Genomic DNA, 20,849 nt, shown 5'->3' with positions numbered 1-20,849 from the left:
TGGAGTAACTGAACATTCAACCATTACTTTTAACCTAAAGTTGACCTTTGACCCCTATAGCTTATGTGCTTGAGAGAGAGGGGAAATGAAACACTTCCATGCAGCATTCTGTAGCTTGAACTTTCAGTTTGACATGAGCTTCACTTACTGCCTGTTAACCACATGTTACCTTATATCTGAACCTAACATCCAGTGGTATATTAGTTCATAATTGTTTGACCAAATAAGGTAAAGGATATGCTGACGTTGACACAAAAGGTGGGGTCTCTCAGACTATAAAAAAACTTGTGGACACGTTACTCCAATCTTACATTGATGCTCATTCATTTAACATATTTGTATATGTATCCGTTTTCAACTCTCAAAGACTGTGGTAAGATTGTATTTCTCTATTTCACCAGATATGATAATTTTATGAGGTGTGTTTATTGTCTGATTCTTATGTAATATGTTAGTGTCTCTGGGACACTAAGCAGGTGAACAGTAAACGGGACAAAGTAGATATCTACAATACATGCGGAAAGTATTCAGACCCCTTGACTTTTTCCACATTTTGTTACGTTACAGCCTTATTCTGAAATGCATTAAATTGTTTTTTCCCCTCATCAATCTACACGCAAAACCCCATAATGAAAAAACCCCCGGAAATATTACATTTACATAAGTATTCAGACACTTTCCTCAGTACTTTGTTGAAGCACCTATGTCAGCGATTACAGCCTTGAGTCTTCCCCATTCTTCTCTGCAGATTCTCTCAAGCTCTGTCAGGTTGGATGGGGAGAGTCGCTGCACAGCTATTTTCAGGTCTTGCCAGAGATGTTCAATCGGGTTCAACTCTGTGCTCTGGTTGGGCAACTCAAGGATATTCAGAGACTTGTCCCGAAGCCACTCCTAAGTTGTCTTGGCTGTGTGCTTAGGGTCATTGTCCTGTTGGAAGGTGAACCTTCGCCCAAGTCTGAGGTCCTTAGCGCTCTGTACTTTGCTCCGTTCATCTTTCCCTCGTTCCTGACTGATCTCCCAGTCCCCGCCGCTGAAAAACATCCCCATAGTATGATGCTGCCACCACCATGCTTCACCGTAGGGATGGTGCCAGGTTTCCTTCAGACGTGACACTTGGCATTCAGGCCAAAGTGTTCAATCTTGCTTTCTTTAGACCAGAGCATCTTGTTTCTCATGGTCTGAGAGTCCTTAAAGTGCCTCTTGGCAAACTCCAAGCGCCCTTTTACTCCCATCTCTCTGGCCACTCTACCATAAAGGCCTGATGGTGGAGTGCTGCAGAGATGGTTGTCCTTCTGGAAGGTTCTCCCATCTCCACAGAGGAACTGGAGCTCTGTCAGACTGACCATCGGGTTCTTGGTCACCTCCCTGACCAAGGGCCTTCTCCCCCGATTGCTCAGTTTGGCTGGGCGACCAGCTCTAGGAAGAGTCTTTGTGGATCCAAACTACTTCCGTTTAAGAATGATGTAGGCCAGGACTCCCGGGTGGCGCAGTGGTCTAGGGCACTGCATCGCAGCGCTAGCTGTGTCACCAGAGACTCTGGGTTCGCGCCCAGGCTCTGTCGCAGCCGGCCGCGACCGGGAGGTCCGTGGGGCGACGCACAATTGGCCTAGCGTCGTCCGGGTTAGGGAGGGTTTGGCCGGTAGGGATATCTTTGTCTCATCGCGCACCAGCGACTCCTGTGGCGGGCCGGGCGCAGTGCGCGCTAACCGAGGGGGCCAGGTGCACGGTGTTTCCTCCGACACATTGGTGAGGCTGGCTTCCGCGTTGGAGGCTCGCTGTTTTAAGAAGCAGTGCGGCTTGGTTGGGTTGTGTTTCGGAGGACGCATGGCTTTCGACCTTCGTCTCTCCCGAGCCCGTACGGGAGTTGTAGCAATGAAACAAGATAGTAATTACTAACAATTGGATACCACGAAATTGGGGAGAAAAAAGGGGGTAAAATTTTAAAATAATACAAATTAAAATTAAAGAATGATGGAGGCCACCGTTCTTGGGGACCTTCATTTTTTAGTACCCTTCCCCAGATCTGTGCCTCGACACAATCCTGTCTCGGAGCTCTACGGACAATTCCTTTGACCTCATGGCTTGGTTTTTGCTCTGACATGAAATGTCAACTGTGGGACCTTACATAGACAGGTGTGTGCCTTTCCAAATAATGTCAAAAAAAGTATATTTACCACAGGTGGACTCCCAATCAAGTTGTAGAACATCTCAAGATGATCAATGGAGACAGGATGCACCTGAGCTCAATTTCGAGTCTCATAGCAAATGGTCTGAATACTTATGTAAATAATGTATTTCTGTTTTTAGTTTCAATACATTCGCATTAATACATTTAATACATCATTAATACATTTAGTTTTAATAAAAAAATCTAAAACATGTTTATACTTGTCATTATGGGGTATTTTATGTAGTTCGATGAGGATTTTTTTTTTTTATTAAAAAGCATTATACGATAAGGCTGTAACGTAACAAAATGTGGAAAGAGTCAAGGGATCTGAATACTTTCCGAATGCACTGTATGTCAATTACTGAAGTGTGCTTGATTGAGCTCTACCACCGTGTATGTGTCGCTAGTTGGGTAGAGATTGGGACTATCCTATTGTTTCCTTTGTACTGGGAAAGCGAAGTCAAGTGACCTCAAGTATTTGACAAAACATAAGACACAGATACAAACCTACACTAGGGCTGAAGTAACAGAGGAAAATATAGCATTTGAGTTCTAGAAATGTAAGAGACAATCTATACAAACACAGGTGGAGAATCCAACAATGCAGACCATGGATATTGATGACGACACGTATCCCAACAAGCCCAGTTTTACATTTTCAGGTATCAATTCAAGTACAAACACACAGCTTTTGTTCCTTACAATCCTGGATAATATAAGTATTTTAACATTACCAGAGAGAGTTAAAATATCTTACATGATAATTCCCTGTGATTCAGTACATTTTCAGTGTTGGAAAAGACCCTCTGGAGTTGCTGCAGTGTGTCTGGGGCTGCTGTGTGTTCTCCTACTGGCTGGGATCATAGGCCTGTCTGTCAACTGTAAGTTTAGAATATTTTGACATAAATATTTGTAAAATTCTGTGGTGTAATAGTTAAACACATGTACATAATTTTCCCTTTTACAGATGGAGTCAATGATCATCACTACTCAACAGAGAGAAACCAACAGGCCAGTTACAGCCTTCTGAATAAAGAAGGAGATCAGCAACCCACCAGCTATCATAACTTGACTAAAGAGGGACAACAGCTACAGAGCAGTTATAACACCCTGACTAAAGAGAGAGACCAGCTACAGAGCAGTTACAACACCCTGACTAAAGAGAGAGACCAGCTACAGAGCAGTTACAACACCCTGAGTAAAGAGAGAGACCAGCTACAGACCAGTTACAACAACCTGACTGAAGAGAGAGACCAGCTACAGAATAGTCTTAATAATAGGACCACAGAAAGAAACCAGTTACAGAATAGGTTAAATACCACATCCACTGAAATGAACAATTTGAAGAAGAGTGTGGAGAATAGAACTATGGAGCGTGACCAGCTACAAAAGGAGAGGGAAAGGCTGAACTGTAATATCACAGGTAAGGACAGTCATTTGCAGTAGAGCCCTTTTTCAATACAAATAAATAAACACACATGCACAAATACACAGACAAGACAACTTAAGAAAACAAACACAATTAACATTTAAAAGATCAGAAATCTATTTTTTTTTCATTGTGCAAGGGGCACCAGAACATCCATTCTAAAAGTTGTATGTAAATTGTTAATCATGTAAGGTGTAGCTTAATAACTGAAGGCACATTTTCCGATCTGTGTAGAAACTGTGTGAATAAATAATAGTTTCAAAAGTTATGTTTAACGTGTAAATGTCACAGATACACTGAAGAAAAATATAAACACAACATGTTAAGGTGTTGGTCCCATGTTTCATGAACAGAAATTAAAGATCCAAGAATGTTTCATACACACAAAAAGCTTATTTTTCTCAAATGTTGTTCACAAATTTAGTTACATCTCTGTTAGTGAGCATTTCTCCTTTGCCAAGATAACCCATCCACCTGACAGGTGTGGCATATCAAGAAGCTGATTAAATAGCATGGTAATTACACAGTTGCACCTTGTGCTGGGGACAATAAAAGGCCACTCTAAAATGTGCAGTTTTGTCCACAACACAATGCCACAGATGTCTCAAGTTTTGAGGGAATATGCAATTGGCATGGCGACTGCAACAATGTCGACCCTAGCTGTTGCCAGATAATTTAATGTTAATTTCTCTACTATAAGCCGCCTCCAACGTTGTTTTAGAGAATTTGGCAGTACGTCCAACCGGCCTCACAACCGCAGACCACGTGTAACGCCAGATCAGAACGCCCACATGCGGCTTCTTCACTTGCTACCCGGACAGCTGAAGAAACTGTGGGTTAGCACAACCAAAGAATTTCTGCATAAACTGTCAGAAATTGTCTCAGGGAAGCTCATCTGCATGTAACAAGGATCTGTACACATTTCCTGGTAGCTGAAAATGTCCCAGTTCTTCCATGGCCTGAACTCACCAGACATGTCACCCTTTGAGCATGTTTGTGATGCTCTGGATCGACGTGTATGACAGCGTGTTCCAGTTCACGCCAATATCCAGCAACTTTGACCAGCCATTGAAGTGGAGTAGGACAACATTCCACAGGCCAAAATCAACAGCCTGATCAACTCTATGAGAAGGAGATGTGTCGCGCTGCGTGAGACAAATGGTGGTTTTCTGATCCACACCCCGACCTTTTATTGAGGTGTCTGAGACCAACAGATGCATGTCTGTAATCCCAGTCATGTGCAATCCATAGATTAGGGCCTAATAAATGTATTTCAATGGACTGATTTCCTCATATGAACTGTAACTCAGTAAAATCTTTGAAATTGTTTCATGCTCCGTTTATATTTTTCTTCATTGTAAAAGATATAGACAAAAAGGCAATTCACAAAAACAATTGCTGTGGCAAATCACCAGAACATTAGAATTATTTCCTGGTGAAGGGCAGAATCTCTATCAGCTCATTGGAAGGGTTCATTAACTTTATCTGAGTCATGCTCTTTTGATTTTAAATAACATTCAAGTGACAAATATGGTAAATGTCAAACTTCTAGGGTCCTGTCCTGAAGGATGGAGAAGGTTTGGCTCCAGCTGTTACTACCTCTCTACTGAGGAGAAAACCTGGGAGAAGAGTAGACAGGACTGTCTGGAGAGAGGAGCAGACCTGGTGATCATTAACAGTGAAGAGGAACAGGTGAGAGACAGAGAGCTACTTTATTTATTAGTCCATCATGTATAATTAACAATGCTTTTTCTGTGTCACAACAGACATTCATCAATGGGTTTGAATCATTCCTTTTTGCCTGGATTGGTCTGACTGATTCTGTTACTGAGGGGACCTGGAAATGGGTGGACGGCACCCCACTGACCACCCCAAGGTAAGAGACTACTGATCTATAATAACACTGACCACCACAAGGTAAGAGACTACTGATCTAATAACACTGACCACAGTGGAAGGAATAGGACTGATTCTCTGTGTTGTTCATACTCTAGGTTCTGAGAGAGTGGTCAGTCTAACTCTGTGTTGTTCATACTTTAGGTTCTGAGAGAGAGGTCAGTCTAACTCTGTGTTGTTCATACTCTAGGTTCTGAGAGAGTGGTCAGTCTAACTCTGTGTTGTTCATACTCTAGGTTCTGAGAGAGTCGTCAGTCTAACTCTGTTGTTCATACTCTAGGTTCTGAGAGAGAGGTCAGTCTACCTCTGTGTTGTTCATACTCTAGGTTCTGAGAGAGAGGTCAGTCTACCTCTGTGTTGTTCATACTCTAGGTTCTGAGAGAGTGGTCAGTCTAACTCTGTGTTGTTCATACTCTAGGTTCTGAGAGAGTGGTCAGTCTAACTCTGTGTTGTTCATACTCTAGGTTCTGAGAGAGTGGTCAGTCTACCTCTGTGTTGTTCATACTCTAGGTTCTGAGAGAGAGGTCAGTCTAACTCTGTGTTGTTCATACTCTAGGTTCTGAGACAGAGGCCAGTCTAACTCTGTGTTGTTTCTACTGCAGGTATTGGAGGATTGAACATCCTAAAGGTGGTACATACCATAACTGTGCGTTCATCCATCACATGTCATCAGGCCATGGACAATGGTGGAGTTTTGTGTGTTCCTCTCCACAAAAATGGATCTGTGAGAAATAGTCTTCTCATAGTTACTTTCTCTGCACTGCTGATGAATGAACTCTCTACTGTATGTTAATGATGGTCTGAAAGACTGGTGGGATTTGATAGAATGAAACTCAACTAAGAAACGAACACATGTACACATCCAGACACACACACACCAACATACAGGACCTGAACAAGAGTCTCCCACGGGAGAAACAACACCTTTATTAGACAGAGGAAATTCCCTTACGGGCCGAGAGCTGACACTGATTTTCAACTCGCAGGCGGGAATACCACATCACGTGACGATGAGCAACCAATCATGACCGACTCATGTCCGCTACACAAGCTGACACACAATCATTTATTCATATGTCAAACAATGAAGTGTATAATAGGGGTATAATATCATTCAATAAACCGCTGTCAATCAATTACTGTTAAGTTCTACATTTCTAAATACAGATAAATGACTGTATATGTTTAATAGTTATACAGTATGTCTGCTTCTTGTGCTTTTATCATTCCGTACTTAAACAACGTGTACTTCCTGCTTATTCAATAAATAATTTAATCTAGATTAAAGACATTTCTTGTCTAGTACATTTTTGTTCTCTCTAATCTGTTCTATATTTTATATAATATTAACATGGAATCTAGTAGGACAAGACACCTCTCTGTCTCTTTAGGATAGAGAGTGAATGTTACTGTTTACATTTGAACTCATGTCTGGTTAACTTGCAGTTTGCATTGACAACACCAGAATGAAGGGTTGGAACATAAATAACCATTAGTTATGAAAACAGTGTCTGTGGTTGTGTTACTACACTAACTGGGACTAATCATTGACTACAGTAGAACAGGTGATATTACCTCCAGTTATAAGAGAGACAAGGTTTTGTGTGTGTGATTGTCAGAATGCATGAGATTCATCTAAAAGCGTATAAATCAGTGGAGGCTGCTGAGGGGAGGACGGCTCGTAATAATGTCTGAAACAGAGCAAATAGAATGGCATCAAACACATAGAAACCATGGAAACCATGCGTGTGATGTATTTGATACCATTCCACTAATTCTGCACCAGCCATGACAAGCCCGTCCTCCACACTTAAGGTTCCACCAATAAACATCCATTCCATGTGACTATGCATGACTGGCCTAGAAGAGCTGTAGCCTGTGCTAATTCAACACTACACTACATTACACTACACTAACCCAATACACTACACTACATTACACTACACTAACCCAATACACTACACTACATTACACTACACTAACCCAATACACTACCCCCATACACTAGGGCTCTTTCTCAGTCGTCTAAAAACCACTCTTCTCGTCTGTCCTCTCCTTCACTGATCTGAAAGAACTGACCAGGTGAAAGTTAAACCAGTCTAATGATGAGCTTCCTTCTACCATATTGTTTTCACCTGTTAAGCCAATCAGTGCAGATGTAGGGGAGGAGACAAGGAGAGGGAGACTATAGTGAAAGAGCCTCTGGCCACATTCAGAAGCCAGGCTTGGTCAAAAGTTGCAGATATAAATGATATCAATAAAGTGGAATTGATTCCTTATTCTACACATCAGAGAGGCATGTTTTTTACTACGTAGTATATTTCAGGTCCTAAACGTTGCATCCAGCTGAACGGACCCTTGGTCTGGTCACATGTCCATAGATGACATACCAAGTCCACCATCTAGTGGTCAATTATACTGCTATACATTTCCTCAGACTAGTTTCTAACAAAGATATGCATTACCCCTTGACAATTGACAGGGGGCTCTGTTTTGAAGCCTCTGCACATTCATTTTGGTGCTACTCCATTGTAAAGATTTTGGAAGATACAGAAATGCATTTATTAATGTCTACATTCGAATGACAAGTATATTATATTAGACACCTTAATGTATGTATATTAGACAACTTAATGCATACTTTAAAAATATATTAAATGAAGATTAAAATATATAACAGATGGGTTCGTTGTTCTACAACAAAATCAATGAGCAACCATGAGGCATAACTGACAGGGTTGGCTTAGATTGTTGACAGCATGTAAACTATATTACATCTCCAATGTTTGAAAACAAATATATTTGAACAATGAGCCCTTGTCTCAAATACATCATTATTGTTGTTGGTGAGACAGCTAGCAAATATTACCCATATTAACGTTAAATCAGTCAAGACACCTAAAACAAGAAACGGTATCAATAATGATGAAACGAGCTGAAACGAGCCAATTACAATTCCCCACATGGAAGTTTGTCAATCTTGCTAGCAATTTGGTCATCCAGAACCACAACCACTTACGTTCTCCAGCAAGAACCAAATAATGTAGCTCAAACAGAAGTGGAAACTAGCAAATAGTCACTGACCAACAACCAACAAGAAAGAGGTGGGCTTTAGGAGGGGTTCTGAAAGACACTCATGGGGGAGTCCACTGGGAGTTGACTAGCAACATCAACTGGTACCTAAAAGACACCCATCATGAGCACCCACTACATTTGCCCAAGAACAGGCAAACATAAGAAAAATCCACACCAAACTGAAAAGACACCAAACTTGAAAGACAAGAAGTAAACCAATAAGTGGAGCAAAATGAAAACAGGGAAGATCTGATAAAGGAATGTTTTTCTATCAAAAAGGGAGCACCAACTAAAGGTGTTTACCCTTCACATCTCTCAACACAACTGGAACACTGGGCCAGACACTCTTAAATATCACCTGGGCCAACACCGTCAACTAACGAGATGGACCAGCCAGCACAGGTGTAACATATACTGACTAACAAGATGGACCAGCCAGCACAGGTGTAATATATACTGACTAACAAGATGGACCAGCCAGCACAGGTGTAACATATACTGACTAACAAGATGGACCAGCCAGCACAGGTGTAACATATACTGACTAACAAGATGGACCAGCCAGCACAGGTGTAACACATACTGACTAACGAGGTGACACCAAACGGTGCGCCCCACGTGCTAAACGTGCTAACGTAAAACCTCAAAATAGAAAATTAAAAACCACAACCTGTAACACCTTCCCCCTTAAGACAAGTTTGCTCTCAACCAACAGAAAGTAACTTCCATCTCACAATATGATCAACTTAAATGTGTCGCCTCCTTCAATATAAACACGGTGTCTACTGGCTGTCAACACATAACGACAAAACAGACACTTTATATCTTATAATCTTATAATGTACACACTGGCTAAACACAAAACACAAAATGTATTGACTGCCCACCTTTGAAAGACAATCAGCAACCAAGTTGTCCTTACCTCAGACATGTCTGATTTCAAGGGGAATCTTGCAATATGAGACAGCGAAGGAGTCGGTGGTTTGTGGAACTCGTCTTTGCAGGAAAACAAGAGGGGTTATGATGGTATAGACCACTATAGGGGTAGAGACCGATACATAAACCTCGAAGTGCTGAAGAGCCAGTACCAAAGATGGCGTCTACCTCTTGATAGTCTAGTAGTGTTTGTGATGAGGCCCATTTCTTTGAAAAGTAACACACAGGCTGCTCAACGTTGTTATTGTCTTTCTGTAGGAGCACAGCCCCAGTTCCTACATCGCTGGCATCGGTGTACAAACCAAATGGATGATAAAATCCAGAGCAGCTGGCACCAGTGCAGAGACGAAAAGAGACTTAGCATTTCAAAACCTGAACGGAAGACTAAATTAGGAAAACAAACCAACAGGAGTGAGAAAAGCAGACAATTCTTTGGCGCTCTGAGTTAGAGGGACCTGCCAATATCCCTTCAGCAGATCAAACTTGCTAACGTATTTATCAGCACCAACACGGTCCACACAATCATCGACCCTGGGCAAAGGGTACGAGTCAGACTTAGTAAAGGCATTGAGTTTACGAAAATCGTAACAAAACCTCAGAGACCCATCTGACAGTTCCACGGACTGTTGCAATGACGTGCTCAAGCCTGAACTCTACCTCACTGCGGAGCTTCTCTCTCTTTTCAGGGTTCACTGTTGTTTGATTGGGGCAGAGTCCACCACGTCAACATCTGAGAATAAACCCTGATATTCTAGAATCAGTGGAACAATGTCACCTTTTTCCTCCGGAGACAAGTGTGCCAAGTAGACATCAATGTTTTCTAGAATCTCTGAGTTACTCAACCGTCCAATAGGAACAGTGTGTATTGGGCTTTCTTCATGCTCTTTAGGAAGACTATAGTCTGATCTCTGTCCCTTGGAAGCACACACATTGTTTTAGTGAAGTTGTCAGCTAACCCATCTATATAAAAACATACCTTAAAATATATTTGAGAGTACTAATGTTTCTGTTCCCACAACAACAGAGTAATATCTAAATACATGTCATTTGGTCTTTGAAACATTTTGCTGAAATATTGTTGAATTCCATTCCTATGGAGGACTGCTCCTACTGAGGAGTGCCAATATGGCGGCCGGTGGCTTCAAAGCCTCTCATTGGCCAATACATAGCATCAGCAATCCAGGGTTTATATACATCATTGGTTTCTAGTTGTTCAATCTGTCCTTTTTTTAATCAAACTGTGCCTTGTCAACTTCTAACTGACACAATTTAGAAGTGAAACACTGGCGTTACTATAGTATTAGTACATTACTACACTTAGTAGTACAGCATTGTCATGCCCTGACCTTAGTTCCTTTTTTATGTCTCTATTTTGGTTTGGTCGTGAGTTGGGGTGGGCATTCTATGTTTTCTGTTCTATGTTTTCTATTTCTGTGTGTTTGGCCGGGTGTGGTTCTCAATCAGAGGCAGCTGCCTATTGTTGTCTCTGATTGGGGATAAGTTGTCATTTTCCTTTTGGGTTTTGTGGGATCTTGTTTTCTGTTTAGTTTCTTAGCCTTACAGAACTGTGCGCTTTCGTTTTTTGTCTTTGTTTGTTGCTTCATTGTTTTTTCCCGGTGTAACGTTTTCAAATAAAGAGAGAAAGTATGCCTACCACGCTGCACTTTCGTCCGGTTATTTATCATCCGACGACGAGCTTAACAATATGGGTATGAGTGTAAAGGACTACAGACTGGGATTCAATGCAAGGAGTGTTATAGCGTGAAGAACTTTACAGCCAACAATGCACCTTTTAAAGGAATTGTCCCCCTATGTTAGCAGGAAGTGCATTAATGGTAAACGCTGTGCATGTCGCTTCAAACCTAAATGACCAATAGTGTATCATGCTGTAGCCCATGTTTAATTAATGGAGTTGTATTGGAGCTATGTGAGCTGGTCCACCATTCATCAGGCCCAGGGAACACACACCTGTTGTCTAATAGGCTGTGGTTGCAATTTCAATATTTACCATCATGGTGTGATATAACAATTTAACCACAAACTGATTTAATTTGTACGTTTTTACAGTTATCAACACATTTAAATGACAGGTTTATGTGGACCATGTGTTCATTCTACTTATGAAGCTAGAAAGTGTGTGTGTTTCTGTCTACATGTCTGTCTGTACTTGCATTGAACCTGGAAATGTAACACCAACACCATCCATTTTTCTGGGCTTGTCAGCATACGTGTCATCATCAATATCCATGGTCTTCATTGCTCTAGTTGGATTTCAACTCCACAGGCATTTTATTTTATCTCCCCTGCTGAGTCCCCCAGAACCACTAACACATTACATAACAATCAGACAATCCATTAAATGATCATATCATGTGAAATGAAGAAAATAAATCTTATCAAGGTCTTTGGGAGTTAAAATGGATTCATCCTAATATGTTACATTGGTTTGTTGTTAAGACAAACAACACAATAGTAGTGATGGGGCATTATTAAGACAGGTCAAACAATAATGAACTGATGTACCACTGTCTGATAGGTTCAGATACATCATGTGACAACAACAGCATGTGTGGTTGGTTTGAAACAGGCAGGAAGTGTAACTAAAGTTTACAGTCAATCTCAAGTCCAACTAAACGTTGCAGACTGCTGCACAGAAGTGTTTCACAACACCCTGTTTCAAGCACAAAATCTGGGGTTATGAATGGTTGAATATTCTGTTCCTCCAGAAGCCTCAATATCAAAATGTGTCTATACCTTACTTTCAAAGATATGTTTTGTGAAATAATATGTTATGTGTGAATAACAGTGCAGGGAATATTCTGCAGTAAAATAAACCCAATGGACTGCAAAGTAAATGCAGATCTAGAGATCAACCATCTCAGGAATACTGACCTGGGATCAAGTCATCCCTGTCTGTATGACCTTATTCATTGTGATCAAAAAGGATAAACAGATCCTGGATCAGCACACCTACACTGAGACATTTGACAAATATGGGCCCTGACTTGAGTCTGCTAATGAGGCACTTTCTTTAGGTTTTACAAAAGCCTACATTTTTTACAGAAACTAGAGAGAAAAAGAGAGGAAGTGAAAGATGAAAATTTGAAAGTTTGGTGTGAGAAAAGGAGAAGTGGAGGAGCTGTATCAGGGTAATAAGAAGGAATCCACCTAACACTCCACGGTAAACCACATGATCTTTCTTGTAAACCACATGATCTTGGTTGACCTACAGTAGGCCCTAGAATGCCTTACAACAGGCTAGCTACCCAGTTAGCAACAAGCACTCAGCAGGCAGGTGTCTCTACAACAGACTAGCTACCCAGTTAACAACAAGCACTCAGCAGGCAGGTGGCTCTACAACAGACTAGCTACCCAGTTAACAACAAGCACTCAGCAGGAAGGTGGCTCTACAACAGGCTAGCTACCCAGTTAGCAACAAGCACTCAGCAGGCAGGTGGCTCTACAACAGGCTAGCTACCCAGTTATCAACAAGCACTCAGCAGGCAGGTGGCTCTACAACAGGCTAGCTACCCAGTTATCAACAAGCACTCAGCAGGCAGGTGGCTCTTCAACAGACTAGCTACCCAGTTATCAACAAGCACTCAGCAGGCAGGTGGCTCTACAACAGGCTAGCTACCCAGTTAGCAACAAGCACTCAGCAGGCAGGTGGCTCTACAACAGGCTAGCTACCCAGTTAGCAATAAGCACTCAGCAGGCAGGTGGCTCTACAACAGGCTAGCTACCCAGTTAGCAACAAGCACTCAGCAGGCAGGTGTCTCTACAACAGGCTAGCTACCCAGTTAGCAATAAGCACTCAGCAGGCAGGTGGCTCTTCAACAGGCTAGCTACCCAGTTAGCAACAAGTACTCAGCAGGAAGGTGGCTCTACAACAGGCTAGCTACCCAGTTAGCAACAAGCACTCAGCAGGCACGTGGCTCTACAACAGGCTAGCTACCCAGTTAGCAACAAGCACTCAGCAGGAAGGTGTCTCTACAACAGGCTAGCTACCCAGTTAGCAATAAGCACTCAGCAGACAGGTGTCTCTACAACAGGCTAGCTACCCAGTTAGCAACAAGTACTCAGCAGGCAGGTGGCTCTTCAACAGGCTAGCTACCCAGTTAGCAACAAGTACTCAGCAGGCAGGTGGCTCTTCAACAGGCTAGCTACCAAGTTATCAACAAGCACTCAGCAGGCAGGTGGCTCTACAACAGGCTAGCTACCCAGTTAGCAATAAGCACTCAGCAGGCAGGTGTCTCTACAACAGGCTAGCTACCCAGTTATCAACAAGCACTCAGCAGGGCAGGTGGCTCTACAACAGGCTAGCTACCCAGTTAGCAACAAGCACTCAGCAGGCAGGTGTCTCTACAACAGGCTAGCTACCCAGTTAGCAACAAGTACTCAGCAGGCAGGTGGCTCTACAACAGGCTAGCTACCCAGTTATCAACAAGCACTCAGCAGGCAGGTGCCTCTACAACAGGCTAGCTACCCAGTTATCAACAAGCACTCAGCAGGGCAGGTGGCTCTACAACAGGCTAGCTACCCAGTTAGCAACAAGCACTCAGCAGGCAGGTGTCTCTACAACAGGCTAGCTACCCAGTTAGCAACAAGCACTCAGCAGGGCAGGTGGCTCTACAACAGGCTAGCTACCTAGTTAGCAACAAGCACTCAGCAGGGCAGGTGGCTCTACAACAGGCTAGCTACCTAGTTAGCAACAAGCACTCAGCAGGTAGGTGGCTCTACAACAGGCTAGCTACCTAGTTAGCAACAAGCACTCAGCAGGCAGGTGTCTCTACAACAGGCTAGCTACCCAGTTAGCAACAAGCACTCAGCAGGCAGGTGTCTCTACAACAGGCTAGCTACCCAGTTAGCAATAAGCACTCAGCATACAGGTGTCTCTACAACAGGCTAGCTACCCAGTTAGCAATAAGCACTCAGCAGACAGGTGTCTCTACAACAGGCTAGCTACCCAGTTAGCAATAAGCACTCAGCAGGCAGGTGTCTCTACAACAGACTAGCTACCCAGTTAGCAACAAGCACTCAGCAGGCAGGTGGCTCTACAACAGGCTAGCTACCCAGTTAGCAACAAGCAAAGGGTTACTGTAGGTCAGGACAGGAACAGGGTTAGAAAGTTCAGAAAATGATTTGGGCAGTGAGACAGCAGACTTGCTCACCGGCCTTACTGGCAGGGCGCCCGCTTTCAGATATAAATCAACCCACCAGAGATTTAAATTACGTAATAGGCTAACGAGCAACTCTAAATTAAGCTTGCAACCGTAGAATAGACCACCAAGTCGCTGTAAATTAAGCAATCAACCCTACAATAAGTTAAATAAGGTATAGACATATTTTGATATGCAGCCTTCAAAGTTTTCTAAGCTTTAGAATGTTGGAGTAGCTGAACATTCAACCATAAATTTGAACCTAAAGTTGATCTTTGACCCCTATAGCTTATGTGCTTGAGAGAGAGGGGAAATGAAACACTTCCATGTAACATTCTGTAGCTTGAACTTTCAGTTTGACATGAGCTTCACTTACTGCCTGTTAACCACATGTTACCTTATATCTGAACCTACCATCCAGTGGTATATTAGTTCATAAATGTTTGACCAAATAATGGACAGGATATGCTGATGTTGACACGAACGGTGGGGTCATTCAGACTATAAAAAAACATGTGGACACGTTACTCCAATATTACATTTAATCCTCACTCAGTACATTACGTTAAGTTCGTCTTAACAAACCAATATAACACATTTGGATGTATCCGTTTTCAACTCTCAAAGACTGTGGTAAGATTTATTTTCCATATTACACCAGATATGATAATTTTATGAGGTGTGTTTATTGTCAGATTCTTATGTAATATGTTACTGTGTCTGAGGGACTAAACAGGTGAACCGTAACTGGGCCAAAGCACATAACTATGTCAAATACTGAAGTGTGCTTGATTTAGCTTGACCTGCATGTGTTGCTAGCTGGGTAGAGTTTGCACTTGGGACTATCCTATCGTTTCCTTTGTACTGGGTAAGCTAAGTCAAACTCACCTCAAGTATTTGACTTGATGACACATAAGGCACAGATACAAACCTACACTAGAGCTGAAGTAACAGAGGAAAATATAGCATTTGAGTTCTAGAAATGTAAGAGACAATCTATACAAACACAGGTGGAGAATGCAACAATGCAGACCATGGATATTGATGAGGACACGTATCCCAACAAGCCCAGTTTGACATTTTCAGGTATCAATTCAAGTACAGGCACACAGCTTTTGTTCCGTACAATCCTGGATGATATAAGTATTTTAACATTACCAGAGAGAGTTAAAATATCTTACATGATAATTCCCTGTGATTCAGTACATTTTCAGTGGTGGAAAAGACCATCTGGAGTTGCTGCAGTGTGTCTGGGGCTGCTGTGTGTTCTCCTATTGGCTGGGATCTTAGGCATGTTTGTCTACTGTAAGTTTAGAATGTTTCGACAGAAACATTTGTAAGCTTCAATGGTGTGATGGTTACACATATTTGAATAATTGATTAACCTTTCCCTTTTACAGATGGAGTCATTGATCATCACTACTTAACAGAGAGAAACCAACAGGCCAGTTACAGCCTTCTGACTAAAGAGAGAGACCAGTCTCAGAAAGAGAAAGACCAGCTACAGACAAGTTACAACACCCTGACTAAAGAGAGAGACCAGCTACAGACCAGTTACAACACCCTGACTAAAGAGAGAGACCAGCTACAGAAGAGTCTCGCAACCAAAACTAAGGAGAAAGATCAGTTGCATAATTCTCTCACCACACAAACACAGGAAAGGGATCAATTGCAGAATAGCCTGAACAAAAAAAGTAAGGAGAGAGATCAGCTACAGAATAGTCTAAATACCAGGACCACAGAGAGAGACCAGCTACAAAATAACCTAAATACCAGGACTACAGAGAGAGACCAGCTACAAAATGTTCTCACCACAAGGACCAAAGACAGGGATCAGCAGCAAAATAGTCTTAAAGTCATGATTGCTGAAAGGGATCAATTAAAAAATAGTCTTAACTCAAGGACTAAAGAGAGAGACCAGTTACAGAATAGTCTCACAACTAAAACTAAGGACAAAGACCAGTTGCAGAATAAGCTCACCACAATAACTCTGGAAAGAGACCAGTTACAGACCAGGCTTAGGTTCTATGGTGAGTGCAGTCTTTTATTTTCATAATTTAGAAGTATAATTTTATTTCATACTTAGAAGAGATGTAATATATTTCTAGATGTTTAAATGCCTGCTGTTCTGTTGTGTTTATCTCAGAGAAACCCTGTCTGGATGGATGGTGGAAGTTTGGCACCAGCTGTTATTATGTCTCCTCCACGATGAAAGGAGCTGCGAACGGTCAGAAGGAGTGCAGAACAATGGGTGCTGACTTGGTTATTATAAACAGCAAAGAAGAACAGGTAATAGATAATACATTAGTAATACTATAATACTATTATTATCTACTTCTCTGACTAGTATTCAACACGTGTAACCAATTGTATCACCAATGTTCATGTCACTGTCAATTTATAAAAATATACTTCCTGTCAGAAAAGCAGGTTTGCATGAGACCATATAGTATAACAGCTGAGGTTGCAACCTGATCTCATAGTTTCACTTCAAAATTCGACGAAATCTGGATGAAAGTCTATTTTTGATGCATTCATTCCGCGTGGTTACAGGGTTAATTCAAATCAAATCATATCAAAGTTTATTTGTCACGTGCGATGAATAAAACAGGTGTAGACCTTACAGTGAAATGCTTACTTACAGGTTCTAACCAATAGTGCAAAAAAGGTACTTGGTGAACAATAGGTAAAGAAATAAAACGACAGTAAAAAGACAGGCTATATACAGTAGCGAGGCTATAAAAGTAGCGAGGCTACATACAGACACCGGTTAGTCAGACTGATTGAGGTAGTATGTACATGTAGATATGGTTAAAGTGACTATGAATATATTATGAACAGAGAGTAGCAGTAGCGTAAAAGAGGGGTTGGAGGGGGGTGGGTTGCGGGTGGCGGGACACAATGCAGATAGCCCGGTTAGCCACTGTGCTGGAGCACTGATTGGTCGGCCCAATTGAGGTAGTATGTACATGAATGTATAGTTAAAGTGACTATGCATATATGATAAACAGAGAGTAGCAGCAGCGTAAAAAGAGGGGTTGGGGGGGGGGACACAATGTAAATAGTCCGGGTAGCCATTTGATTACCTGTTCAGGAGTCTTATGGCTTGGGGGTAAAAACTGTTGAGAAGCCTTTTTGTCCTAGACTTGGCACTCCGGTACCGCTTGCCAAGTCAGTCTATGACTGGAGTGGCTTGGGTCTTTGACAATTTTTAGGGCCTTCCTCTGACACCGCCTGGTGTAGAGGTCCTGGATGGCAGGCAGCTTAGCCCCAGTGATGTACTGGGCCGTACGCACTACCCTCTGTAGTGCCTTGCGGTCAGATGCCGAGCAGTTGCCGTACCAGGCAGTGATGCAACCAGTCAGGATGCTCTCGATGTTGCAGCTGTAGAACCTTTTGAGGATCTCACGACCCATGCCAAATCTTTTTAGTTTCCTGAGGGGGAATAGGCTTTGTCGTGCCCTCTTCACGACTGTCTTGGTGTGTTTGGACCATTCTAGTTTGTTGTTGATGTGGACACCAAGGAACTTGAAGCTCTCAACCTGCTCCACTACAGCCCCGTCGATGAGACTGGTGGCTTGCTCTGTCCTCCTTTTCCTGTAGTCCATAATCATCTGCTTAGTCTTGGTTACGTTGAGGGATAGGTTGTTATTCTGGCACCACCCGACCAGGTCTCTGACTTCCTCCCTACAGGCTGTCTCGTCGTTGTCGGTGATCAGGCCTACCACTGTTGTGTCGTCTGCAAACTTAATGATGGTGTTGGAGTCGTGCCTTGCCACGCAGTCGTGGGTGAACAGGGAGTACAGGGACTGAGCACGCACCCCATAGGAGCTCCAGTGTTGAGGATTAGCGTGGCAGATGTGTTGCTACCTACCCTCACCACCTGGGGGCGGCCCGTCAGGAAGTCCAGGATTCAGTTGCAGAGGGAGGTGTTTAGTCGATCCTTAGCTTAGTGATGAGCTTTGAGGGTACTATGGTGTTGAACGCAGAGCTGTAGTCAATGAATAGCATTCTCACGTAAGTGTTCCTTTTGTCCAGGTGGGAAAGGGCAGTGTGGAGTGCAATAGAGATTGCATCATCGGTGGATCTGTTTGGCCGGTATGCACATTGGAGTGGGTCTAGGGTTTCTGGGATAATGGTGTTGATGTGAGTCATTACCAACCTTTCAAAGCCCGTACGGGTCTGTAGTCATTTAGGCAGGTTGCCTTTGTGTTCTTGGGCACAGGGACTATGGTGGTCTGCTTGAAACATGTTGGGATTAATCAGGGACATGGTGAACATGTCAGTGAAGACACCTGACAGTTGCCACATGTCCGGAGCACACATCCTGGTATTCCGTCTGGCCCCTCAGCCTTGTGTATGTTGACCTGTTTAAAGATCTTACTCATGTCGGCTACGGAGAGCGTGATCACACAGTCGCCTGGAACAGCTGATGCTCTCATGCATGCCTCGGTGTTGCTTGCCTCGAAGCGAGCATAGAAGTGATTTAGCTCGGCTGGTAGGCTTGTGTCACTGGGCAGCTCGCGGCTGTGCTTCCCTTTGTAGTCTAATAGTTTGCAAGCCCTGCCACATAAGACGAGTGTCGGAGCCGGCGTAGTATGATTCAATCTTAGCCCTGTATTGACGCTTTGCCTGTTTGATGGTTCGTCGCAGGGCATAGCAGGATTTCTTGTAAGCTTCCGGGTTAGAGTCCCGCACCTTGAAGGCGGTATCTCTACCCTTTAGCTCAGTGCGAATATTGCCTGTAATCCATGGCTTCTGGTTGGGGTATGTACTTACAGTCACTGTGGGGACGACGTCCTCGATGTACTTATTGATAAAGCCAGTGACTGATGTGGTGTACTCCTCAATGCCATCGGAAGAATCCCGGAACATGTTCCAGTGTGATAGCAAAACAGTCCTGTAGTCCGAGTCACTGGTGCTTCCTGCTTTAATTTTTGCTTGTAAGCAGGAATCAGGAGGATAGAGTTGTGGTGGGATTTAACAAATGGAGGGCGAGGGAGAGCTTTGTACGCGTGTCTGTGTGTGGAGTACAGGTGATCTAGAATTTTTTCCCCTCTGGTTGCACATTTAACATGTTGATGGAAATTTGGTAGAACTGATTTAAGTTTCCCTGCATTAAAGTCTCCGGCCACTAGGAGCGCCGCCTCTGGGTGAGTGGTTTCCTGTTTGCTTATTTCCTTTTACAGCTGACTGAGTGCAGTCTTAGTGCCAGCATCTGTCTGTGGTGGTAAATAAACAACCATGAAAAGTATAGCTGAAGTAGTGTGGCCTGCAATTTATCACAATATACTATACTTCAGGCGAGCAAAATCTAGAGACGTCCTTAGATTTCGTGCACCAGCTGTTGTTTACAAATATGCACAAACCGAAATTCTGTGTGGTTGCAGGGTTAATTCTGTGTGGTTACAGGTTTAATTCTGTGTGGTTACAGGGTTAATTCTGTGTGGTTACAGGTTGAATTCTGTGTGGTTACATGTTTAATTCTGTGTGGTTACAGGGTTATAACCGAAACAATTCAAATGGTTAATGGTTATGGTTAGGGGTTAAGGTTAGGGATTATGGTTAGTGGTTAAGGTTAGAGCTATGGGTTGGGGTAGATTTAAAACTGCTTAGGGGTAGGTGGGACAACATCCGGTGAAATTGCAGAGCGCGAAATTCAAAATACAAAAGTTGTAATATTAAACATTCATGAAAATACAAGTGTCATACATGATTCTTTAGCTTAGAATCTTGGTAATCGAACCGCGTTGTCCAATTTACAATAGGCTTTACGGCGAAAGCATAGCATTTGATTGTCTGAGGACAGCGCCCCGCACACATTCAGCATTAACATATTTTCCAAAGCAGCACTGTCGACCCAAAAAACGAAATAGCGATAAAATAAATCACTTACCTTTGAAGATCTTCATCTTTTTGCAATCCAAAGGGTCCCAGTTACACAATGAATGGTCGTTTTGTTCGATAAAGTCCTTCTTTATATCCCCAAAATGTTTGTTTATTTGGCGTGTTTGATTCAGAAATCCACCTGTTCCAATTCGCCCAACATGCCTACAAAGGAATCTAAAAGTTACCTGTAAACTTCGTCCAAACAATTCAAACAACGTTTCTAATCCAACCTCAGGTAACCTAATATGTAAATAATCGATAAAATTTCAGACGGAATATACTGTGTTCAATACTG

At 42.7% G+C, this 20,849-nt stretch overlaps 2 protein-coding genes across 4 annotated transcripts; both read left to right on the top strand.

Annotated features, from left to right (window-relative positions):
* The first annotated feature begins 293 nt into the window (after window positions 1-293).
* Window positions 294-6,786, top strand: LOC139579488 (C-type lectin domain family 4 member M-like). 3 transcript variants are annotated; one of them, XM_071408186.1, is made up of 7 exons: window positions 294-373; window positions 2,757-2,832; window positions 2,950-3,051; window positions 3,138-3,593; window positions 5,152-5,291; window positions 5,366-5,475; window positions 6,098-6,786. In XM_071408186.1, exons 2-7 carry the CDS (start codon window positions 2,772-2,774, stop codon window positions 6,228-6,230), a joined length of 1,002 nt encoding a protein of 333 aa, XP_071264287.1. In that variant the 5' UTR covers window positions 294-373; window positions 2,757-2,771; the 3' UTR covers window positions 6,231-6,786. The 3 variants fall into 3 exon arrangements, with proteins under 3 accessions (XP_071264287.1, XP_071264288.1, XP_071264286.1); XM_071408187.1 differs by having other exon boundaries at window positions 296-373; window positions 2,757-3,051; window positions 6,052-6,106; XM_071408185.1 differs by having other exon boundaries at window positions 300-373; window positions 2,757-3,051.
* An 8,391-nt stretch (window positions 6,787-15,177) lies between these two features.
* Window positions 15,178-17,100, top strand: LOC139579489 (centrosomal protein of 135 kDa-like). Its single transcript, XM_071408188.1, has 5 exons — window positions 15,178-15,298; window positions 15,676-15,751; window positions 15,869-15,970; window positions 16,066-16,695; window positions 16,812-17,100. The coding sequence occupies exons 1-5, from the start codon at window positions 15,179-15,181 to the stop codon at window positions 16,982-16,984; spliced, it is 1,101 nt and encodes a 366-aa protein (XP_071264289.1). The 5' UTR covers window position 15,178; the 3' UTR covers window positions 16,985-17,100.
* Window positions 17,101-20,849: the final 3,749 nt, after the last annotated feature.

The sequence above is a fragment of the Salvelinus alpinus genome, chromosome 6, assembly GCF_045679555.1.
Source record: "Salvelinus alpinus chromosome 6, SLU_Salpinus.1, whole genome shotgun sequence".
Lineage (NCBI taxonomy): Eukaryota > Metazoa > Chordata > Actinopteri > Salmoniformes > Salmonidae > Salvelinus > Salvelinus alpinus.
Note: the sequence above shows the minus strand (reverse complement) of the source record. Positions and strands in the feature narration are given on the sequence as shown.